Source organism: Poecilia reticulata, chromosome 17 (genome assembly GCF_904066995.2).
Source record: "Poecilia reticulata chromosome 17, P_reticulata-male-v2, whole genome shotgun sequence".
In the NCBI taxonomy this organism is placed as follows: domain Eukaryota; kingdom Metazoa; phylum Chordata; class Actinopteri; order Cyprinodontiformes; family Poeciliidae; genus Poecilia; species Poecilia reticulata.
In genome coordinates, this window is record NC_088846.1 from 18,165,182 (window position 1) to 18,191,258 (window position 26,077).

Consider the following 26,077-nt stretch of genomic DNA (forward strand, 5'->3'; position numbering starts at 1 on the left):
GCGAGCAATCAGGATCCAGAAACAAAATTCAACGGGATCTTCTTTTGATTCTAATCCGCCTCGCTAACAAGTCTGAAGAAATTCAGCTCCCATGGAACATAACATTAAGAGCGTATAAGCATTACAATGACTGGAAGACAAGCACTGTGATTGTGACCTTTATTTTTGTGCCACACAGTTACAATGAAACAACACATTTTCAAAATGAACTGCACACACTGAGAACAATCAACCCATCGCCCCTAACAAAGAGAAGCTGGACTGATTTGGCTTAAAAAAACAAAAAAGAAGAAAAAATAAAAGAATCCAAAATAGAGAGTGCAGGGCAAGTTACGAGCTTGTTTATTTTACTGGGAGCAGTTTTAATAGTCGAATCTCGTCCACGTTAAATGTAATCACAGCCATCCCATTAACTTTGGTGCAAGGGGCGACCTCAGAGTCTCAGCTGTACGTCTGCCTGATTCAATGTCGCTCACTAATTAGCAATTACATTTCAGGTTATGGTATATCAACAGTTGTGCTGCTCAGACGCATCATGTGAATTTTAATGGAGGCTGTGCGAATCAAATGGGACTGTTTGGTTGTTATTGGTAATTATAAGATAAGAATCTGCGCTGCTAAACTAAAAACTATCCGTCAAGAACATTTAAAAACTAAGCAAATTAAAATAAACTTACTGAAAATAGAAATCACCTCCCCACGCACAAAAAAAAATCTACAAGAGATCAAGCTCATTTTCAAAACTATTTTTCAGTATATCAGACTAAAATTGAGAGCTAATATTTTCTATGTAGCAGACAGCAGTGGAGTTCCCAGTGTGAAAGATACAGTACAGCAAAAGGGGATGTGCTACAACAAGTCAACTGCAAATTAAACTAGATGGAAAAAAAATCATATGAGAACAATATATACTGCTTATATCACTTTTATATTGAAGAAAATTCATATCAACAACATTCAACTTAGTTTTTTTTTAATACGAAAGGTTCATTCAAAGAAAGATGAAGAGACTGTCCAACTGTGCGACAGTGAAGCATAAGGAAAACCTATAAATGTCAGGCCGGCGCCGTTCTGTTTTTCAATGTGGAATGTTTTTTTTTTCTTTTTTTGTACAAAAACGTCTTTGTTTAGATAATTCACTGTGCCAGGAAGCTCACAGAAATCCTAAAATGATGCAGGGGTACATTGGCACTTAAAAGCCACCGCTATTAGGGAAGTACTTGGGGTGCCTTGTAATTAAAGGTGAATTTACATTACAATGAGTCCAGTCCCCAATTATAGCCGAGAGTGGTACCTTTTTTAAAATATTTTCTTTACTTAAGGACTGCAGATTAAGGTGCTTTGTTGGACACAACTGTAGTCCAGGATAAAAAAGCCATTAAAATCTTGAACAATTGTGATTTTGCATTGTTTTTGATTAAAAACATAAAAATGAAGAAAAAAAAAACATCAGCACTGTACAGAATTCAACTTGACTCAAGGCCATGGAACCAAATAATAATTTTAAAGGGCAAGTATCATAGAGCAAACAAAACAAGGAAAAAGAAAGCTATCAACACCATGAAACAAAAATGAATCCTCATCAGCTTTTACATGGTTTTTCAAAACTAACCCATATTTGTAAAGCATTTTTTTCTGTAAAACTGGAAGTGAGTACATTATAAGGATAACGGCGCATCACCTGCATCTGCAGTGCCTGATCAAGTATAGCGGTACAGTAAACATGAAATGCTTCCTGTATAAAAGTACCAACATTTTAATGGGAATAGATGACCACCGATTGGTAGCACAACAAAAAGATGGACTGAGCACTTTCGCTACAAAGTTCATCTATGGGTAATAATGCAGCTTGAGCAGGCAGTGAACAGCCAGACTACTAAGAAGTAGCTGAGAGCAAAGTTTTCAAGTGAAAACTGTTTAATTTAAAACACGCTTTACTTTTCAAGTGTACAAAACAAAAATGTTCTTCAGGATGTTCATCCAGTTTCTGAGCCAAAAGGCAGCCGCAATGTGATCATACTTTGCTATTTTAACTCCCTCTCCATTCACTACATGGATAGCATTAGCTTGACGTGACTTTTAAGGGTTAAACGGCATGTGAAAATTAAATGCTGGTGAATTTCTAGAGTTTACAAGACGGACATCTTCAGTATAACGTTTCAACAGCTACATCACTACAGAGAGCTAAAACCATCACAAGTAAAACCCAGACTATTTGTGTGAAGAAAAGGCAGACTTGCACATTCACTGCATGGCTCACCAATATAAAATAAGCTAGTTTGCTGGAAGGAAGAGCGTATAAGAGTGACAATGCTGGTCAGAAGTGGGGCAGAATTAATTCTTTTTTATTTTAAACTAGCTGCTGCCAACTTTCTTAATTATAGAATTATTTTATTTTGTTAAAAGTAGGCTCAGTGTTACAAACACTAGATCAATCAAACTTGTGGCTGCATTCTGTGCTGCATGATGCTTGCTGTTTTTTAACGTTTTGTTTTTTCACATTTAGTCATAGAATTTAATATAATTATTCAGAGCTACAATCCTTAGCCTAATTGAAAAGGGAAAAAAATAAATTATGATAAATGCCCTTTAAATTCCTATGATTTTTTTTTTTTAAGACATATTCCTAAACCTGATCACTTGGGACATCACCTCCAGCGATCAGTCAGAACATGTAAAACGGTGCCTAGAAACACCTCAGATATATATAATATAATCAATATTAATTAAACATCTTCCTTTCTGAAACCGTGAACTATCCATAAACATCTGTAGCTTATTTCCTTACCATGCTGATATATTATTTAAATGCATCCTTGAGAAAAGACAACAGAGTAGAGAGCTTACATTGCATCAAATAACATGTCAGTTTTTCGCAGTGAGAACCCACAAGAATGTAAGCATGCTTTAGAAAACTTCACATTAAAATGTGCCCTGTAGAAAATATATATGAACCGATTTCATCTTTCCAGTGATCCATTTTTTTTTTTAGCAGAAAGGTATAAAATGCAACAAGATAAGTATTTCTCCCCCCCATTCATGAGTATGCAAGAAGTTTTTAATCTTTAGTTGAAAAATGGGATCAGATGTGGCCTTATTTGCAATTCAGCATGTTTCTATATAATTAAATCCCCGTATAGTGACAGCAGGTTAAAGCTTCTACAAAAGGTGCAGTAAAGTTTTCAGTTTTGTATGATCATATTTTAACAAAACCATAAGAACAGATTTTTTTTTCTTTTTTGTCATGTATAGAGTTCTTATCTGCATAATATCTGCAGACATCCTGATTTGATAAAATCTGTATCTCAAAACGGTTTCCTGAAACTAAATGTTCATTTCGGATACTTTTTACATATTTTTATATACAGATCAAAAAAGAAAATGTCAAGAGAAACGAACACCCATGGAAATCAAAACATTATTATCTGACATTATGTCATCTTGTTCCACTACAGTGTTGCCTTTGAGATTAGGTGATAATAATGCTACATCGAACTGAAAAAGGGTGAAGAAAACAGGATTTCAGCAGGCAGAGCACTCATTACGGACGGACATCGAGTGAATCAGTCATTTCTCTCTGTAATACAGCAAGTACGCTTTCAGCGACTCTGGCAGAGGCAGAGCCAGTATTTGTTCTCTCAGCTCATTCACTTGCTTGATGATTTCAATGTCACCAATGTCTCTTTCCTCCTCCTCCTCCTCCGCCGCCGCCTCCTTCTGTTCCTCCTCAGCGTGTTCCTCCTCTTCGCTCTCCACCATTTGGGGTATGAGCTGATTGCCCACAAAAACGTAGGTGTTGATGCGCCGCCGTCGACAGCGCCTCCTTTTGCGCTTGTGGGGAACCCTCTGAACCGTGCCCTTCCCCTGACTGTCCTGATTCGCCAGGTTTCGGAGAGTGCGGCGAATGTAAATGCGAGATAGGTCCTGAAGGCTGCGGACGGTCACTGGGGCTGAGGACAGAGAGGGATGACACGGTGCTTCAGGACAACGTGTCACAAAAAAAACAAGAAACAAAGAATTTTTCACACTACAACTGCTGCTACTACTACCACCACATTTTCTCAACTAGGTCAGCATAAACAAGTAAGAATGCGACAGGAAACTGAGCTCCAGTGTTTCAAGAGAAGAGTAAAGTGGCTTCCTGATGCAGCTGCAAGCACATCTCATAAAACAAAACAAGTACGGTATCACGCTGCTCTAGGACTCATCGCTTCCAATCAATTTCAATGCACTGTGCCTAAAAAAAATAAAAAATAAAAAAATACAGCCAGTTTTCCACTTCAAGGCAAGTTTTTTTTGTTGTTGTTGTTGTCAAGGCAGTGAAACTCACGCAGCTGGACAGTGTCAGGCTTCTCTCCTTCTGCTCGGCTCTGCTGGACCAAGGGGGCAAAGGACACCGCCAAGATATTCCTGCTATCCCACGTGCTCTGACCTGTTCTGGTTATCTGGGTCAGCTGCATATACACACAAAAAATTGAATTATTGTTGAAAAAAACCCAAAAAACACTAAATTATGCCTAAATCATGATCTAGAATCAGGTAGGACAATTCACTCCTACACCATAAACATATCACAACATGATATGTTTACGAAGGCTTCCACCATATAGAGTGTGCAAATAGTGCCAAGTCAGACTGAATGCAGAAATATGCAAAAGTTACAAAAGTTTTGTTCTAAAGATGATGCATGCGGTCAAGTGGTCGTAGATTTGTTGTAATTTTACCCTCTAACATATTACTAATCTGAGTCTTAGATGTTACATCATATCAGGAAAATGTTTTGAATTGATTCATCCTGAAAATTTTTAATTGCCATTGAAAACCACTGCATGTGTGTAAGTTCCATTCTGCATGTCATCAGGAACATAACCTTGAATATTTGCTGCTACTGCAGACAACTAAAACCTGACCTTCGTGTCTGAGTTTCTTGTGAACTATTTCTGATTTGGACTATCATTAAACTGGATAAAATGGCAACCTGTTTTTTTTTGTTTTTTTTTACCAGGCCACCAGCTTTTTTTATTAAGAATATCCTGGTATTTCAAAGTATTTATACACACTAATAAGGCTCCACGGAAGGTAAAAACCAACTCACAGTAATATGAAACATCCACCATTCTCAACAATGGTGGATGCTTTTCCACATTGTGTGGCAAAAATGTTATAGTCTTATCTAGGAATGTAAGACTGTGTGTGGAACTTCACACAGATGCTGAAGTTGCTGAGATGCTGAAGTTCCAATAGTGTTTGTAAAATTTTACCCATTTATGTTTGTGATGGTAGGACAAAAAAAATGCTTTTTCTGTCACCCAAATAACAGGGTGGCATGTAGATGGTGCCCAATAGGTCTTCTGCAGACTTAGCAGCTTTCTGTAACAGTCCTCTGCAGTGAGCTGTGCAGATGTTTAACATGCTACACCGTGTCGTGTTGAGATAAAATTGGATCAAAGTCCAGCCTTAGTTGCTACAATTACAGCGGTTTAAAACTGTAATATTTGAACTGTTTAAAACTGTTTAAACAGTTTAATGTAATTATGTAAATTAATTACATAAATGTAATTTATGTAATTAAAAAACAACATGTAATAAATTACATTTATTACATTTATTACATTACTATGTCATTAAATTACATTTAATGACATAAATGACATAAATGTAATTTATGTCATTAATTTACAAAGATTTATATGTAAATTATATTACATATTAATTTAGACAATGTTAATTTGGTTATTATTTTCCAACTTCTTAGAATGCTTTATCAATCTCAGGGGGGAAATTTGTTGTTACAGTCACCTGTTCAAAATATACTGAAGAAAACAGAGGAAATACAAAGTTATGTCTGTAAAATAAGCATAAACAAAAGAATAAAAGACGATTCAAAAATAAAACTACAAAGAATTATGAACATTATTATTATCACAGTCGCATGTTTGCCACATGTATTCTAGTCCAACACATTTTGATATATTAGTCTTTGGACATTATTTTTATACAGCAGACAAACAGGAGTATAGATTAAAATGAAACAAGCCTGGACTCTGTGATCAAATTAAAAAATTAGATGCTTCAAAAAGGTTTCAGCTACGCTACTTTTTGTAGGAATCTTTGGAGAAACAAGTAATTGTGGCACTGGTGATTTTGAAACAATGCCATGGGATATTACATAAATATTTAACAAAGCAATATCATGTAAATGCAGTAAAATATTAATGCATAGAACTACGTGTGTAGGGTGCTGTAGATTTACTGTATGCATTTACATTTCTCTTCCTAGTGGTATGTTACAGCTGTTAATGCACAAATGTATTCTGCAAAGTGAACAAATCTAAAATATGCTCATGAGCTTCCCGACACATCTGCTTTATCTTTATTAACATACACACAACATATATGAAAGGTTTGAAATGTTTTCGTTCTTCCAGGTGCCAGAAATGAAAACAAAATTATTAAGCAGAATCAATTAGTATTAATAAGAAAACTGTTGCATCGCTCTGCAGTGGTTCTGGCTTATTATTAGATGGCCAATCACATCACTAACGTTGTCATTTAATGTCAGATTGATATGTCAGGAATAGCTCTCGGGATGAGACAGATATACGACAGCTCAGATCTTTAATATCAAATGACCTTCTGCAGGGTGACAGTTCTTCAGAAACTATTAACCTAGATTGAGAAATTGAGTTATTTTTGACAATAACAAGTTAAGTGTTTACCTCAAAGCAGCAGCTGTAGTGAATAAGACTTATTGACTTACAGAGGTGCTGTACATGACATCGCATTCCTTCCTTTGTACAAATTCAATCTTGTTGTTGACGTTCACGAGTTCTACCTCCTTAGCTCCAGCTACCAGCTGTGCCACTAATGGAACAACACATCTTTTATTAGCTAATAGAGCCACCACCTGGAGGCCAGATGTCAAAGTCCATCCATTCATTGCTAAAGGACACTTAAAAGATATGAGGGTTTCATAAAACAAAGTGGAAGCGTATGAAACAAGGTCTTCATTTAATAATTCACATTTTTCTTCTGCGTAAACACATCATACTGTAGATGTCTTTTACCATTACTGAGTCAGGGCTTCAGCTAAAATGACAGATGCTTTATGGGGGATTCAGAAGTGTTTCATATATGTACTTGGCCAGAAAAAAAAATCTGCTCATAATGAAATCCACAGAAGTGATTCCTCATCCTGACAAAAAAACTAAATGAGAAGAGGGAACTACAGATGTTGGTTATTCCAGCAGCAATCTACCAGCCAGTGATGACTTTCCTACAGTGTTTTAGTTTTCTTCTGCACACTTCTTCCCTTCCCTGTCCTTTGAAGGTTTCACATTTGTCCATTTTGAAGAATAATTTAAAAAGAAAGAGCCCCAGACAAGAAGGAGGGGAGAAAATATGTCAGCTTGGTGCTGATAAAAGTTCAGATCCTACATAGATCTGCAGTTTGTTATAAATGTTGTTTCCTCAGTAATAAGTGGGTCTTGGTTATTTAGGAATACAAAGCAAATACAGATAGCAGTTTTCCAAGTTTATTGTAGTTTCCAAATTATTCTTGATTTTAATTCCTAAGAAATGTTAACAGCGTGCAAAATGTTATTTTAAAATGTTAATATAATTTCTAATTTAATTTGGCATTTAAAAAATATGTTTATGGTTTGTATTTTTTTTTTATCATATTAAGGATAAATGTGTATAGCACAACACTGGATAAAGCAACAAAATATATAAAACCTTGATTTTCTGTAGTTTGCTGGATTGTTGAATCATAAATTCATTTCATTGTGTTGATACTTTTCTGTTCCCCCAAACTTTACATTAAACATCTGGAAATTGAACAATGGGCCAACTTTAAATCGACTTCACTTAACAAAATGCCAAAAGTTGTTTCTTAACATTTAAACCAGATTAAGTTTCTTCAGGATCTCCGAGACTTTTCAAACATAGCTGGTTCATCGTAAATCTGAAAAGGCTCATTTCGATGTGAACACACATAAGGCCGTATTTTCCTGGCCATTTCAATCACATCTTTCCTAACAATCTACGGATTTTCCCTAAATACTCAAAAATCAATTTCAACCTCGTTGTGGAGGAAGAAAACAATGAGTATTTCAACAGTTTATCGGCACCAAACAGAACTTTGACGTGTCATCAGAGGGAACCGTGCAGACACATTCATGAAGTTTGTATTTTTTTTATATGATGAGCATAAAGTGCAAACCTTAATTTAATGTTTGGTTGGTTGTTTGTTTTGCTTTTTAGGTGTGGAAAGTGTGGACTGCTCTACTGGCTGCTTGGTGAGATTCTTTTACTTGCAGCAGTAGGGGCGCCAGCATGCCACGGAAAAAAAGGGAATGGTGCCAACAGCTGCATTCTCGTCTTGATGTATCCCAGAAGACCTCTTCAAGGCACTATATAGACTGTCTAGCTGATTTTTTTTTTTACATTTTAATACCTTAACTACGGTGCAATAAATTGTTTAAAATGAAATTATTTTTTAATGACCAAGTTATAAAACATCTTATTATTATAACCAGCTTAAAAACTGGTTCAGTCTTCTTGGATGTACATTGCACAACCCAGAGAGCCAGACTAAACAAAACTACAACCTCGGGTAATAAAATCTACCAGAGTCAAAATTAAGTTTTGCTTTACTTGAGTCCCTTTGTGATCCCAAAGGTTCCTTGCCACACAAACATCAAAACATCCCATGTACTTTCTTACGCCCCAACGGTGTGTCAACACCAACACAACGTCTATTTTAAATAAAATGCTATTTTGGCAGCACCGTGTGCAGCACAGCTGTTGAAATCCAGGGGCCGCCGTGGCTCAATAATGCATGAGAAAGTTGCGTAATGAGTCTTGCAGGTCAGAGCTATTTTACCTTGTTTTCCCATACGCTTTGAATTTTAAATAGCAATTGGTGTGTGTGTCAACTCTGTGTCAGTGCCATTGCGTGCAGCACTTACCTGATCCTCTATAGGCATCACCAGTATGCCTCCAATTTTGAGCAGTACTTTCATGTAATTTTCATGGTCCTTCTGCACTCCAGCGCCACAATAAATGCGATCGTATTGATGGCTGTCCGTTGAGATTTCAAGGCAATTCCCCACCACGAAGACAGGTTCGCAGAATTCAAACCTGCGAAAAATAATCAACATATCAAATACAGTCAGGGAAAACATGTTTGTCATTCAGTCAGTTTCACTGCCGCATTTGTAAACAGCGACAGAAATAAGCAAGGCTACATGAGTGTTTTCACACATCCACCGCAGCCCTGAGGTTTTCTAAACAATTCATGAGTGAGAATGCAAATGTCTGAATCAGCAGTAATAGACTTGTAATGGACAAAGGCCCTTGAAATTCAGACAAAGCCCATTTGCAAATAGAGCCGGCATCATCTAGGGACTTCACAGTGCGTGTTCATTATCTTTTGTGCAACAGGCACTGAAGAGGCAAAAACAAAACTGAGGGAAGAAACAGTGAGATTTGATATGTCGATAAAAATGTCTAATAAAAAGAAACTCAGGGACATTATAAACCATCACACAAAGGACAGCAATTGACATTTATGACCGAATAAAGAACCACAAACTTTACAGCAATATAAATCTTGCAGATATTCCTACATTTTGAACACTACAATAGCACATATGTCTTAGCACAAGACATTAGCAGTGAAAACACATCTGGCACAAACAACTTTCTCTTATGTGCTTGAAATTCCTTAACATAAAAAAAGAAAAAAAGAAAAATTCACACAATTCACCCAACTTTTCCCTCACTTACTTCTCTTATTTTTCTTCCATGATAACAATAGTCCCATTTCTCCCTATGAGTCTTTGGTCACTAAAATCTACATCAGCCAATAAACATCTATCCAACTGGCCAGATATTATACTGACATGCAGGGTGTAAATGTGTGATACTTGAAACATTATAGCCCTACACGAAATTGCAACCAGGCACTCCTTTGCGACTGTGACATTATACATGTCGAAACCGCGATGACAACTGTGATTCAATACATTGTGAAGCTCTAGTTTCAGACAAGTTCTCCAACCAGAGTTGTAAACATCTGCAGTTGTTCCAGAGTTACCACATTTCTCTGGGCTGCTTGCCTGATTAATGCTTTTTTTTTTGCATGAGCTGCCGTTTCAGGCAGACATCTATGTGATTGCTACATGACAAAGAGTAAGATAGCAGTTCACAGGGTATGAATATCGTATGTCCATGTAATGCTTATAAACCAGTGGGCTTGTTAAAAAAAAAAAAGAGGATAATACGTTCAAAGTTGTTTTACAGGCAAAAACACTGCAGATATCCCTGGCTAAAATAATCACATGTGGACCATTTAAAGACAAGTTTGTTATTGCGCAATTATTTTACGAAAAGGTGTCACGTGCAGCTCCTTTTAAAATGACAGACATCAAGGTCACAAGTGTGCTGAGTAGCTGTGGATCTATTTGTTTGTGAAAAACCGTTAAAAGACTGATTTCTGTGTTAAAATTCCACATGTACAAGGAGCAAATAAATATACACTAAAGATGATTCCTAAGGTGTGCAACTAAACCCAGAAGTAGATTCACTGATTAAAATTGAAGCATTAGTTTACAGCAGCTGGTAGATCTTTACCACTCAGAAAAAACCCAACAAGTTATTAATCATTTAAAAAAAATAAAATTAACAACTGACTTTATAACAGAATGCATTCATATGGTGGAAAGGTACTCTATTGTGCCCAAACATACCCTGCTGTTTTGTTGTGCAAATTTGGCAGAGGTTAAACTATTTCACAAAATCACTGTTTGCACTTGAATAACGCCAAATAACTAAGCCTCACAATAAGAAATTTCACTGAACAGCCGCAGTTAGACACTTGTGTCAAACACACCTTCCAAATGAGAAACAGTTTGAGCAGTTAAGTGGTTTTCATTTTGACTTCAGCTGGCAAAATTGGCTATCGAACCAGCTGCAACCTTCTGATTGTAAAGCACACCAGCAGCCCTCCAGCTGAGAAACAACCTCTCCATCTTCTGAGCTACAGCCATTTATTAACATTCATTTGTGTTTAATTTGTCCACATTGACAGTGATCTGTTTTAAGAGTATTTACGTGGGTGGTTTTGTTCTGGGCAGCTTCTTGGCTGAAACTGTTTGCTAGGCAACCGTCAGAGATTCAGGAGAGATTACAGTAAGGCGCTAAAAAAAAAAAAAAAAAAAAAAAAACTGACTCTTTCACAGTTTGCATCTGACAACAAAGACACTTAACAAAATAGGAATGCTCTGACGGCATTTACTCACTTATCAAAACTGTCACTATTCTTAATGAATTCATCAAGTTTCTGTCTGGCGTACTCGACAACGTCCTTGTGGAGCTCAACTCCATGGTTCACACCGTAGGGGCCTGAAGCAGAAACAAAAGGGGGGAAATAAACACAGAAACAATGCTTTAATCTCAAACACACTCGGACACTTGGTTTTCAAAAACTATGGGCTTTTCATTTCAACAAGGTCCCTTATTGAGAAGAAAACAAAGGAGTTAATAATTCGTGGTCTTCAATCTTGAAATGTTTGAGGCTCTCCGTTTTTGGACAATAAGTTAAGATTTCAAAAAGCCGAGTTAGCTAGATTATACACTGGGGAATCTTAACAAAGTGTAACATTATAAACGATTATTTTATTTCAGTAAATTAATCAGTAATTTCAGTTTTTCAGAAAATGATAAAATGACACACCACCAACAAAGAAAATTGGTTAAATGCAGAAATGCCACACTGCTGAAATGTATGTTATTGGGCTGTACAGTATATACTGTATATACTGTACAGACCCCCTGTAGAACTCCGTATGCATAAATTACTTCCTTGCTGCTGGGTCTGGTGTCTCTCCTCTTCCTTTTCACAACACTCTGCAGAGTGTTTACATTTGAAGAGTTTGCACTGCAGGTCCATCAAGCACAGTGATGCTACAGTCAATAAACCAGGCATAACTTTTGGAAGTATGGACATATGCCAAGTGTCACTTGAGAATGAAATAATCTTTTCTGGACCAACACCAGCAGATCTCAAGGTTCCAGAAATAAACTCTGACTGTGAAAACTTCACAACGGTCCTCCAGCAACTTTAAACTTAAATTCAACCGACCTGATGTCTTCAGTGCCCTGTCGAGTCAGCAGTTTTAAACATTTCTGTTTTAAAGAAACAACATTTTTATTGTTTCCATAAAATATTAGATTTTGAGAGAAACTGTGTTCATTAACCTGAACCAAATGTCATTATTGCAGAAATAAACACTGTGTGTAACTAATCTATGTAATATAGAAGCTCTCCATTTTGAAATTAACTACTGAAATAAACAAACTCTTTCATGATCTTCTGATCCGCTAAGCCGAACCTGTAAAGGGTCAGAGAATCCCACATGTTAAGCAATCACTTGAAATAGAATTGCATAAAGAATACCTATGATGAGCCCAACCATTGTGCTCAGGTAACCGGTTCCGCTGCCCAGATTAAGGAAGGAAAGGCCTGGCTGCAGTTTGAGGGCCTCCATTACTTCAGAGTATATACACGGGGCAGACAGGTGAATGTTTCCGTGCTTCCACGCCAAGTCCTTGTAGGCACTGTCCCGATAGCCGTCCAGATAGTAGTCGCCTCGGTCTATGGCTCGGAAGGCCTGCTCGACCTTCTCTGTGCGGATGTACTGCGCCTCCTTTAGGTTATCGATGAGGTCATCGTTGTCCTCCCCGGCGCTCACAGCTCCCCCCATGGCGAAAAGTGAAGAGACACGGAAGGGCTGAACTTGTACACAGGTTGAGTGAGTCCTCCTCACAGCGGCATGGATATCTACGCTGGCTGAGGGGGTCCTGCCAACGCGAGTCGTCGAGTGTCACTTCAGATGGGGCTCATGTCCGAGCAGCAAGAAAGCTAAGAAAAAAAAAACACAAAAAAAAAACATTGTAGCTGTGTTATTTAAAAACCCTGCAGAAAAAAAACATAATGTCTTTTTAGGTTAACTAGTAAGATGCAGATTTGAAAGGCTTATTGGGGATGTATTAATGCACAGCCAAGACTGTCTGATGATGAAAAATTAACAATTGAAAGAAGCTGGCTGATGAATTTTCCATGCCCCCCCCTAAGATCTTCACATGTCACAGCAGGAAGAGCACAACTGCAATTAATAACTTTGATGAGGTTTTCACTCAATTTGGCTTCAAGAGCCACTCCATAATACATGGTGACCTGCTGATGTGACTTACAGGAATGAAACAAAGCCATCATCAATGGAATTTATAACCTCTGCACATCCAGCAGTCACAAGGCAAAATATCTGCTGCTACAAAAATAATATTAACACATTCATACGCCACTGAGTATCTAAAGAACAATATTCTCTGTGTAGTTCAGATCAGAAGTTTGTAAGCATTCCCCCTTGTTGTGATTTGACAATTAATTAGGCTTTTTATGATTTATTTGATCAATTTTATTTGCATGTTATTTTTTTACATGAGATCTCAAGTTGCTATTTCATCAGAAATGTAAAACCGTAGCGACTTAGAGGGAGCTGAATTGTTCTTATTTTCTCCAGTTTATTTATTTACTCAATTTGTAATTAAATTTCTTTAAAAAAAAACAAACAAAAAAAAAACAATTTCAAAATGCAGTTTGGACCCAGGAAATGAAAGCCATTTTTATTAATATTAAGGAATACTGCCTAAAGTGGAAAGTGTGCAGGATATTTCTCATTTTCAGTCAAGCTGTGCTTTTATTTGATGCAACCTGCCAGATATTCAGGTGTGAAAATCACTGGTTCTGGTTTTGCTCAGGGCAGATAATGTCTGCAGAATGACTCAGAGTTGACATGGTTGGCTTCAGATTGGTAACATTTTGTGAACATTTGTTCATTTTTTTCGTACTCAGATTTGCTACCTTTAATGTCTTGTATGATCTCTGGAGCTTTTGGCCCTTTAATGAGCCCTTGAAAGTTCACAAATTCATAAATAAGAAGAGAAAAGATATGTTGAAAACTTAAATATCTCAAGACATGTAAGCAAAACAATTCTCACAGATATGGGCTTTTTTTTTTTTTTCCCCCAAAATGAACATTTATAGCTCGTAATGCAGCTCAGAGAGACAAGATTTGAATTCCTTCTCTGCCTCCTCAGCATCTTCACATCTGACTCAGCTAATAAAGATTAAAATCAGAGGTGACTTTGTAGTGTGAGGCCCAGTGAGGTAATTTTCCCTTGGCTCTTTCTCCTAGGCAAAAAAGAATCATTGATTCTCTTCCCCATTGTTGGACACACAGCAGAACATTTTTCATCCAATTTTTCCTCTGCAGGCATTGAAAAAAAAAAGAAAAGAAATTGGGTCACGAGAGGTATTCCAGCAAAAATGCTTTGGAGTGATGTTCTAGTCCTTCCTCTGATAATTCACAGGCTTGTTGAAACAGGGTCATTATCAACACCTTTGCACAAATTAGGAAGTACAGAAAAGCATTTGTTAAAACAGCACCGTGGCAAATAAAAGCACAAAACAACTTTGCTTGTAGAAACACAGCTGATGTCATAGTTGTGTACTGGGACACTTCGAACACCATCTGAGGTCATGCTTGGCTCATGTGACCCAGAATCTTCGCCCAGAACGAAGAAACGTGTAACAGATCGTCAGTTAGCGTCTCGCCTGCAGAAACCAAATACCACAGGCCTGTCTGGGCAGCACACTGGAAGCACACCGCCAGACAGTGTGTTTCCTTATCAAGTGTAAAGTAAAATTGATAAGGCTACGCTAATAAGAAAATAAATTAAATGCATAACCTCTGGGTTTGACAACCAGCACACTTTCTTCAACATAAATGATATGGCAGAGATGAATCCCAGAATAATATAGCTTACTGTGTTATTCTTATAGTAAACTTACAGAACTCACTCCTGCTTTCTCCTTCGAGACAAATTTTTAATTTTTGTCTCGAGATATATTTAACAATGACTAGCTTAAAATCTGTGATCCCTTTAGTATGTACAGCAGCTTACAAAGACACACATCAATTGACTTTTTTTTCCCCAAACATTTGCATACATTTCATTAGAATTTCCTACGATGAACCAACACAAAGTGGTGCATAACTGGGAAGTGGAAGAAAAATGGCATTTGATTTTCTAAGGATTTGAAAAGCATGGAATGCAATCTATTACACGGGTCTTATGGCTCAGGTCTACTCTCCATCCCTAAAATATGAAACCAACACAGAGAAGCAGCTCTTATATGGGATAAACTACCAGAAAACTGAAAAACTGTAGAAACTCTGAGCTCCTTTTAAACCCCATTTGTTTAGAGTTGCCTTTGTGTTGTATTCATGACAGAAAAATCATTAATTTTTGCCTTTAGTTGAACTTTGTTTCACTCTACATCTTTGTGTTTTGGTCATGCAAAGTACTTTGAATCACCATGTTGCTGAAATGTGCTGTGCAAATAAATGTGCCAAGCCTCACGACGAAATAAAATCCTTTGTAACCGATTGACTTCAGAAGAGATATGTCATAGAACATCAGTGGATGTCATAAAGACCAAGTAACACACCAGACAGGTCAAGAATAATATTGTGAAGAGGTTAAGGGTTAGATTATGAAGCTGTAACCTATACGCATCAAACATAATCTTAAACTAGAAAGTGCATGGCACAACTGCAGACTACGGCTTCACAATATTTAATCAAGATGAATATCATGGGAAATAAGTAATATTGCAAATGAATGTTTAGAATTTCTGGCTGCAAAAGGTTGAGTGTCAGAAATTAACACTTTGATTTCAAGTTATATTTTCAGCCTGTTGGATGGAGTCCAACTAAAAAGAAGCCCACGGATAATAAAGGTGGCAGAGCATCAGATGCTGAAAGGTCACAGAGAGATTTGGAAGCAACATGGTGAGGAGTCAAGGGAAACGTCAATTTACCACAACTAAAATCAGAATTGCAATACTTAACAAACGTGATTTCCTAATATCGTTCAGCCACACATACTGGACACCTATCAACACTTGGGCCCCCCAAGAGCTCATAGACATCTTTATAATTACTGCATGTGCTACTTTGTACTGGGTTTATAACAAAAATCAAAATGAAATACACTCTAATGTGTTCTAATGTGTAAAATGTAAACAGCAAAATGAATGAAACTTCAAAAGCTACGAATATTCTTGTAAGGCACAGTGCCTACCAGAGCAGTGATAGACTTTACTATGCAAGTATATAAAAAAAAAATCAGTTGCCTATTAAGTTCAAGTTTATTGACATAATCATAAGGTGCAAATTTAATTAAACATTTTAGCACTCTGGTTACAGTTTTGTTTCACACGGCCCATTAATAATAATTTTAAAATAATCTTCTCCCATCCAGAAGAATGAACAGCCTGGTAAAACAGCAGCTTTAACATTAAACTGAGAAGCTGCTTTTTAAAAGAATGAGGGAAAACCATGTGTACAGCTGGAACTATGTAAATTGTAAATGTGACAAGTTCGTAGAAAGGCAAACATTTTGTTAAAAAAATGTATGCCTCTATTTTAATTTGTCATTTCTTGAGATCAGTTTATCTCTGCGAATACTATAAAAACAAATTTAGATTTGGCACATTACAAAACATAGCACAAAATGTACACACCCTGGCAAACCGCTTGAAATCGTTACTTTTATCAAATGAGCAGTCAGTTTTATTTCTGTAGTATAAAACTAAAAAGGTACGTCTCGCGGAAATTTTATTTGCTGACAAAATATTCTAGCTTTGTAAAAATTTGAGATCTATTGAGCAAAACAAACACTGTGGGATCAAAGTTGGGAAAGATCATTCTGCAATTTGCCTTTCTGAAACCAATACCTGCACAAGTCTAATTCTGAACATGAAAGTGCAGTTAAAAGAGGGTTTGCAGACCATAATGAATAGTTAAACTTGGCTGATTCGCAAAAAAATATGAGACCTTCCAGTTGGTTTGGAGCAAGTCCATCCAAGCAAGCACTTAGGCACCACAGAGGATATCAAAGTGTGGAGGACAAAAAAACATTTGTTTTTTTCTTCAGGAAAGGCAGCTGAACTCCAGAGTAGTTGTAATCTCAAGTAAATTAAAAACGAAATTAAGAAAATTGAATGGCAAAGTTACAATAATGAATAAAGGTCATGCCTAAAGGACTTTAAATAGTCTTTAAAAACCAGAGTTTAATTTAGTACATGATTACACACTGTTTCTTTTATTACTGTGCCACAAACTAAAACAACTGCTCAAATAACAACCAAGAATAGGACTTCTGTGTATTTTTGTCAGGGGTTGTTGGCTTGTTTGCAACCTGAGCCCTTTATAATCTAAAGTACAATCATTGCTAAATGTTTTGCAACTACATTTTTCAATGGCTAATGAATGCAAATATCATAAGCAAATCTGACAAAACTTCAAAAGCTTTAAAATTACAATCACATCATGTTCACATAACCTATTATAGATGCTAAAACCAATCTAGGCCATATTATTAATTTAGATAAATGAAAAGCAGTAAGCAGTTCTGCATTCTCCTGTTTGTGTGCTTCAGTTTTTCACCCACTACATCAAATTTCCCCACAACTCAGATGTTTCATTTCACATCAAGACGCTGTAAATCAAACCCTAACAATCCAATCCCTGTTAAGTACGCACAACTAATCACAATTCGCTAAAATAAATCACAATGGTTTTATGCAGTACTGCAATAATCTTGCGATTAACACTCTTAGGCCTTAACCTTTACCCCAATACTTAATATTCATTTCAGAAAACTAACACGTCTTGAAGATTTAAAAGCTCTCAGATTGTGACAATTGGACATGCCCTGCAGGGTCAAAAGGAGGACAAATGTGTTAAGCATGATCAACCTTCCTATATTGTACAGGGAGCAAATTTATGGTTCCAACCAGATGGAGTGTCAAGCAGGGCGGCTTTTCATCCTTCCCTGTGCAGCCAGTGCTGCACATAGTCTGGGGAGTCTATATGGTAAAAGCAATATGAATGTGACAAAATATCAATTTAATTGTGCAACTCAATTATTACACAGTCTACAGATTGTTTAGGATCTATGTCGAATATCAATAACAACAACAAATCAGACATTTGAGATGGATTTTGCTGTATTTTAAGTAGCCTGCGTGTTATTGCCTTCATTTCCAGAGCTACACATGAGAATCTATGAAATGTTTACCATAATGACTTTAGCTTTAGCACCATCTTCAGACTAAATCCTTTCAGTGCTCTGTGGTGGATAAACACTGCTGCTTGTTTCAAAATCAACTTTTTTTCCCCTTTTTTTTCCAATAGCCATTCAACTGTGTATTCAAAATTAATTTCAGTTCTACCCAACGCTCTGTTTCTTTACGTAAATGTTACATGAAAAAACAAAATAGATTAGGTATCGTTCTAACAAATGTATGCAAAGTCATTAATCTTCAAATATAGAAGCTACAATCAAATTTAGTTAATTTTCTCTCTGCATTGTGCATAAACATACAGTAATAGATCTCAGTGCAAGTGTGATGTCAAAATAAAACATGTTCAATTAGTCAACAAACATTTATTTTTAGGTGTACCAACTTGCATAGAAGTAGTTTGCCCACCTCTCCAACTTTACAAGTTTGCGAAACCTGTTTAAGCAGTTAACTTCACTGAGGGAATTTCCTCAACCACCACTTTTCCTGTTAAAACCAGCACACACCAGTCTCTGTAGTACAAAGGTACAGACACTAAAAAATGTTCAACAGAATTACATTATACTAGCAATTATGACAAACAACACAATATAAATTTGCACGGTCAAAAGAATGTATGCCCCATTTAAATTCTACAGTTTTACATGTTTTGTCTGTATCCGCTACTTTCTGCCCTTTCCAGTCCTAAAACATTCCTTTCTTTGCTATGTGGCCATTTTTAGTTGTTTTGAAATTAGTTACTTCAATAAAACTTTTACAGTGTTTGTGTAATTTCACAAACACTGTAAAAATAATTCAAGATTAAGAAGCTTAATCTTGAATTATTAGGGTAGCACCTGTAGCAAGGTTATAAAGTGCAATGCTACTTACAGGAAAGATGCTTGTTTCTATGACTTAACTATAGTTAGTACCAAAATCAATCACAGACCAGGCAGATTTAGGTTTAAAATAATCTTAATTTTATCATCACATTTTTTTATTACCAGAATAATAACATGTTGGAGAGGCTCAGCTAGAGCACAGACTTGAATCAGATAGGAAACTCTATAAGATTCTATCTCAACTATATTTAGATATGTTCTCATAATTTTGAGATACCTACATCATCTTTTAACTATCGTATATAGTCGTATAAATGCTATATTTTATTTATTTTTCTTTTAATTTATTTTTTACGTTAGCAAAGAAAGCTCCATTTAAAAAGGGGGGGTCCCCCCTTTTTAATCTCACCGCATCACAGATCTGAATTCACATCAATTGACACCCGAGGAAGCCAATCGACAGTGCGCCTGGTCACGTGATCCCGTTGCCACACAGACAGTTGTGCCTCAGCCAATCCGCGGCCCGAACACGCTGCCTTCACTGCGTGTGACGACGGAGCAAAACAACAACACCGTTTTCCTGAAATGTTTTTCAGCCTGTAAAAGCCAACATTCTTCCTTATTAACACTCGTGTCTGATAGTGATGAACCCACGGGGAGTCGTGCGTGTTAAATAAAGCTGCTGTTAAACATACAGAGAGTTTGTGCTGCGGCTGAGCATTCATGCAGTTTTTTTGTTCCCACTTGTCGAGCTGAAACGCAGTTGCTGGCCAGCTTTCTGCAGTGCGATTAACCCCATTATTTAGCTGCTTGCAACTCACAAAATCGGTTTGCTAAAACGAATTACATATTACACCTTGCGGGTTTCTGATAATAGCGGTGTTAAAAATCCAACACAGAACTTAAAAAAAAAACAAAACAAACAAACAAAAAAATAATAATTAAATAAAATTCCGGAACCTCTTCGATCATGTCAACATTTGTGACAGAAAAAAGTGCCCCCCTTGACACGTTTCAACAGCCTGATATTCACATCGAGAAATAAAACCTGTATATGCCATGGTGGATACGATCTTTAGCTCGGAGGCTAGGATCTTTTTTTTATCAGAAGGTGAGTAAAAACAGCTGTGTGATTGGGGCTGGCTAAGGTTAGCTTCTGGTGGGCCCCGAGTACGCCATCATCAAAACAGAGACAAAGCAGGTTAGATAAGCTCGGCTCTTTATCCTGCCGTTACACACACAACCTATCACAAACACAACGGTGCTACTCTGTTGTGCAAGTCCTCACTAACTGGACATAATTGCAGCCGAACCGAAAAATGAAACCAGGTAAGACGCAAACACACGGAACTTAACCACAAGGAAAACAAAGATACTCACAATGTCGTGTCGCATTTACTCACTTCTTGCAAGTGAATGCACCGTGCAATGCGACGGTCAGTGAAAGCCACTTTCACACGATGACAGCCTCTTCCAGAGACTAAGTACTGCTTGTCTGAGCTAACTTTAGTGGTTTGGTTGGGGAAAATAAAGAGTGGTAACGGCGAGACGCTGTGCTGGAGAGAAGGAAGAAAGAAACAGCTGAGAGAAAATGTAAACACGGGTCACGTGGTTTGGAAATGTCGAAACAAGGAAACTGTTGCTTATCTATCTATCTATCTATCTATCTATCTATCTATCTATCTATCTATCTATCTATCTATCTATCTATCTATCTATCTATCTGTTTTTTTATTTCAATTTATTATATAAATCTGAAAAGTGTGGTGTGCAGTTGTGGTAGCAGAATCATACTGTCGGGATGCTTTTGCTCCTAAAATGTTGCAATTATGTTTTTATTATTCCAAAAATGTTATGTGATTGTGTTCCAACATACATTGTTTGTCAAAAATATTCACAACAACTGCACTTTTTTTTCATTTTGTCACCTTTCAATTAAAAGTTGGATGTCTTTTCATAGGATTTATATTTATTATATTTGTTAGGCTGAAAGATTAACCTTACTCCAAGTCTGTTTCTGCAGGGTTTCTTTCAGTATTGCTTACAATATTATCTCCATACATCCTTCCATCTCTAATTAGCTTTTCTGTTCCTACAGAAAAATCATCGCACTGCATGACTCTGCCACCAAAAATATTAACTTTGGGGAATGATATTGTCAGAGTTGATGGTCAGTCACAATATCTTATGACATTTGCTTTCAGGTACATATGGGTTGCTGTTTTGCAGAAAGGAGGTTCAATGCTCCAGTCTACTGCTGCCCCAAACAGGGTTTCTTTCAAAATTTCTCTACATTTTGCTCTACCCACTAAATGAGTCCGACCAGTTTCCTCGTCCTGCGGATGCAAAGCATCCACACAGCTTGATGTAATCACCATACAATTTCAAGATATTTTTATTGTAATGTGTAATTTTTCTACCACTCCATACTTATCTATTCGTTTGTACTGTTTTATAAACTCGTATAACAAATGAAGCTTTTTGCTATGTAAATAAATGCAAAAACAAAAAGCTTAAAATCAGCTTTATAAACCACAAAAAAGGAATTGGACTTTTGTTTCACATGCAAAGTGTACAGATTAAACATAAATATTGCTTAGTGTATGTACACATTAAATGTGAAATAGTATTTCTTTAGAAGAAATAAAATAAAGAATGAAAGGAAAAGTATGTATATGTGATTGTATGTACCGCCATTTTTTGCTTATTAAAAAAATAAATAAAAATGGAAAAATACTTATTTTGTTTTACTTATTTTTGTTTCACAGCAGAGTAGTTAACCACTCAAGCTGTAGCTTTATTACAGCTCTAGTAGGCCTTCCTATGCTGAGAATATAGGAAGGCCGAACTTTTCTGCAGACCTAGTTGTTCATGGCGCTTTGCACCTGTCCTTCTTTGTGGAACAACCAAACCACAGAGTGATGGATGTGCACAGGATGGACTGAATAATGGTCATGTGAAAGATGACAATTGAGTTGTTATAGAAAGTGCAGGCTCTGCTGGACCTTCTTCCAAACAGTATCTGTGTGTGAGGATCATCTCATGGCCACAGAGGACGCAGGGTTTTTGATCATGGGTTTCATAGGGCATGAATACTTTTGCAAGTATTCAGTCCCCATAATGTGATCTCTTTGTCAGGTCAGAGAAGAAAGCTTCATTTCTAAAGACACAGTAGATTGTAAAATTTCACCCATACTTTTTTCAATGAGCACTATATAGCAGGAGCTTCCCTGCTGAAGACGTGTTCTCACATCTGGTTATATTTCAGTATGAGGTCTCATCAGAGCGCACAAGGGGAAGGACATGACGCAAAAACCACTGTGTAAAAAAATACTGTCTTTGTTAGCATATGTTATAGAGCCCTACTTAAAGATCACTGTTTATGTCTTTATATCAGCATCTACCAATATCTACAAATTTAGTGAACAAAATAAGGAAAGAGGGAAGATCACAAGTACCTTGTGATCGAACTGTTCATTATTTCGACAAGAGAATTTAAAAATAGAAAGGTTGTAGAAAGCGTCATGCACCTTCTAACCCCGCACAGTTCCTATAATGAGAGACCTAAATTTAGCTGTGGAGGACTGGGAATGGATGATCACCTGGTTTAATGTGGAAGAAGCTCCGGTCATCACATGCGTTTTGGCTCTGAACTGGCCAGCTTGCATGAACGGGCTTTTTCCTCTGAATTTTCGAATGTGTGAGGCAGCACTTGATCTTTTGTTGCATGTATTAGTGCATCTCAAACTTCCTCTTGTGTGGGAGGAAATTAGACACTTTGAACTATCTTATCTTTTACTTCTCTTTTTTTTTTTTTTGTTGAGATTTTATAAAAAAAAAAAAAAATTTACAAAAATACATATTTTTTTTATGAGTAGTTATTTTTCCTGTACCTGAAGAGTTTGCTTACTTTCTCACCCGGTGTTGTTAGTACGCAACAGAGGTGCTGAGATCCACTTCCATGAGCCAAAACTATTAATTCAAAATAAACCCTGACGCACATTTGAGTGTCTCTCGTTACTGAATAGCTGCTCATCCAGGATCATTAGTAATGTCACTCACTGCCACTCTCAGAGTCCCTGAATCAAACAAAATCAACACCTCTGTACAAGAAGGGTTTGTTTTTTTTGCGTTATAATTGGAGTCTCATGAGATCTGAAGTGAGCGATGGAGAGAGGAGGTTAGCGAAACTGTGGTCTGCACATTGACACCTTCTCTACATCACAGTAACATGGACAATTTTAATAATACGATAATAATGAATGTGCAGCCAGCCCGGTCAAACAGCAGGGTCCAATAATTTACTGAACCCTTTAGTTCTGATTACATTGTTTATCTGTACATTTGTAAGTTTACTCTTGTCAGATATCTTATTTAAATGTTGTTGTTTTTTTCACAATCTAGAATCTAGATGATGTGGAAATGGGGGCACAGCATTTAGTCTTCTCTAGCACATGACAAAGACAAAATTATCTGATAACTGCGGCCAATCCAGTGCTTAAAGAACCATCGTCTACCGTATTTTAAAGAGGATCCAACAAATTGGGTATGTTAAAAAGCCACTAATATTACATTGCAGTACTCTTAGATTACTTCTAATAGGTGCCCTTTATATCCCTTTCTTTATTTTTATGCTGAGACTAGATTGAATGCGCCCTGCGACAGACTGGCGACCTGTCCAGGGTGAACTCCGCCTCTCGCCCGGTACGCTAGCTGGAGATAGGCACCAGCAACCCTCCCGACCCCACTGAGGGACAAGGGTGTAAGAAAATGGATGGATGGATGGATGGATGGATGGATGGATGGATGGATTGAATGCAGAAGCACCAGCAACTCTATGCAGCAGTGAAAACCATAGGAGGGATGTTACAGGAAGACAGACTTGCAACTGTCCAGGAAGTGGCTTCATGCAGCACATACCTCTTGTCTTGTTTTGTTGTTTTAGTCTTCCAACACATTTGATTTGTATGCTTCCTCTGATGATGCAAATCAACATGTGAGGTTACATATAAGGACAAATGTTGGCAGTCATTGTTATCTTTACCATCTTCTTATTAATTTTACCTGCTTTTGAATCAGAAAGCTGGTAATTGGGTTGTTGCTTAACATAGTCTAGCCGTTTCTAAAAAGAAAAACAAAACCTGTGCAATTACTATTGACCCCACAAAGTAACTAAACCTTGATTTCACTCAGAGCTCAGTTTTTTGTGTTCATAAAACTGAGCTCTTGAGTTTTTTAACTGAGTTAAAAAAAAATTTACTCAAATTTTTTTTGAGTTAAATAATTTACATTTTTAACTAAAAAAAAATTTAAATAACATGAAACTCAGGAACTATAAGGAACTAAGGAAAAAGAAGACACGTTTGCTAAGAGAGATGAACAAGTCATCTTTGACTTGATGTCTTTTGTCGATTAATTTTTTATATTTTAACTATTTGCCAACAGTTATATTTAATTAGCAATTTTTTAAATTTTGTCAAATTCACAAAAAAGTAGTTTTTTATGGGATTTGATGAGACACATTTTCAAAACGAAAATCTCAAAAGTGTGGAGTAGGTGCAAAGTTTGTATGCAACCTTATTTACTCTGGTAACCCTAAATAAAATACAAATAATTGTTTTCCTCAATCATATACTGGTCTAAACAGAGTCTACCTGCATGTCATGGTGTAAATACATCTGTTCTGTGAAGGTCTCAGTGAGAGAAATTTAGGGAAGCCAAGATAAGCCCTGGTAACACTGGAGAGATCCAAAGTTCAGGTGGGAATATTTGTTGACAGATGTTGGCAAATGTTAGACAAGCACTCCACAAAACTGGCATTTATGGAAGGGTAACAAGAAATAAGTAATTGTTAGAAGAAAGTATAAAGAAGCCTCATCGGCAATTTACAGTGTAAATGAACAACCAAATGACGTTAAATGGAGTAATCTGGAAATATAATATGTTAGAGGCTGTAAAACATTTGAGACTAGGATGAAGGTTCACTTTCCAGCAGGACAACCCCAAGCATACAGCCAGAGCTACAATGCTATGGTTTAAGATCCAAGAATACTCATGTGGTAGAATGGTTCAAAGTCCTAACCTAATCTGAAACAGGATATGTGGCAAGACAATTGAAAAACATACAGAGACTACATTGCACATGTAGCCTCTCTAAGCTTGAGGAAGAAACCTCAGAGACATAAAGAAACCCATCTACAACGTGGTTTCACACCACACTTTTGGGAATAAAAAGTTGAGAGCTATGCATAATTTTCCTTTTACTTCACAAACATGCAATATCTGTGTTGGTGTATTACATAAAATCTCAATAAAATATGTTAAAGTTTTGTGACATGATAAAACATAAATGCTTCAAAACTGACAACCCCCACTTTTTCTGGGCTGTAAATACATCGTGTTGTTTGATGCACATTGTTTTTCATTTAGTAAAGAGAAAATATGGAACATATGCACAGAGGCTGGAAAATAGGCGTCAAATTTAGATGACTGCTTCTACCTATTCTCATCTTCAATAGATGATGATAGTGGGATACAGTCTACCTCTGTTCTACAAAACATAAACTATGTTTATATATATAAATAAATATATTAACCTAATTTGGTCATTTCTACGAAGAGGATTTGACATACTGTACATTCTACCCCACTTCTGAAATTTTGCTGACATGCTTTTAAATAAACAACATGCTTTTAAATAAATATAATAAACAATAGATTCATTAATATTGAGCAGAAATACAATTCATTTAGGTAAGGTTATTATTTGTTGGTCATATAAGATGTAGCCATTTGCTCTCAGTCACTCCTTGGATGTCATGATTGTTTGGTCTTTATAAATTTAACCACAACAGCTCCTCAACGTGAACTTACTCCCCGGGGCCAACTCTCTGCTCTTAATGTAATATTTCAGATTTACCACTAGGTGCCAGTGTTGCCCCATGAAAATGTTTGCCCATCGGGCATCAACGTTACTGTTGGATTGTCGGTGCACCTAAAACCTTAAAAAAAATAAAAATAAAAAAAAAATCACACA

The 26,077-nt window shown here is 36.7% G+C and overlaps 1 protein-coding gene across 2 annotated transcripts; it reads right to left on the reverse strand.

The window, feature by feature from the left end:
* Positions 1-145: 145 nt before the first annotated feature.
* Positions 146-20,649, reverse strand: pcmtd1 (protein-L-isoaspartate (D-aspartate) O-methyltransferase domain containing 1). 2 transcript variants are annotated; one of them, XM_008434258.3, is made up of 6 exons: positions 20,445-20,649; positions 12,464-12,928; positions 11,307-11,409; positions 8,973-9,144; positions 4,331-4,454; positions 146-3,950 (listed from the first exon to the last, which is right to left on the reverse strand). In XM_008434258.3, the coding sequence occupies exons 2-6, from the start codon at positions 12,768-12,770 to the stop codon at positions 3,568-3,570; spliced, it is 1,089 nt and encodes a 362-aa protein (XP_008432480.2). In that variant the 5' UTR covers positions 12,771-12,928; positions 20,445-20,649; the 3' UTR covers positions 146-3,567. The 2 variants fall into 2 exon arrangements, with proteins under 2 accessions (XP_008432480.2, XP_008432479.2); XM_008434257.3 differs by having other exon boundaries at positions 20,422-20,649.
* Between the last annotated feature and the right edge of the window lie 5,428 nt (positions 20,650-26,077).

What these genes read in the sequence shown, in the direction of transcription:
- pcmtd1 (XM_008434258.3), bottom strand. Translation starts at nt 12,770, where the DNA reads ATGGGGGGAGCTGTGAGCGCCGGGGAGGACAACGATGACCTCATCGAT. An exon ending in AATGGTTGGGCTCATCATAG is followed by an intron (nt 11,410 to 12,463) that starts GTATTCTTTATG and finishes TTTCTGCTTCAG; the next exon opens with GCCCCTACGGTGTGAACCAT. An exon ending in AATAGTGACAGTTTTGATAA is followed by an intron (nt 9,145 to 11,306) that starts GTGAGTAAATGC and finishes TATTTTTCGCAG; the next exon opens with GTTTGAATTCTGCGAACCTG.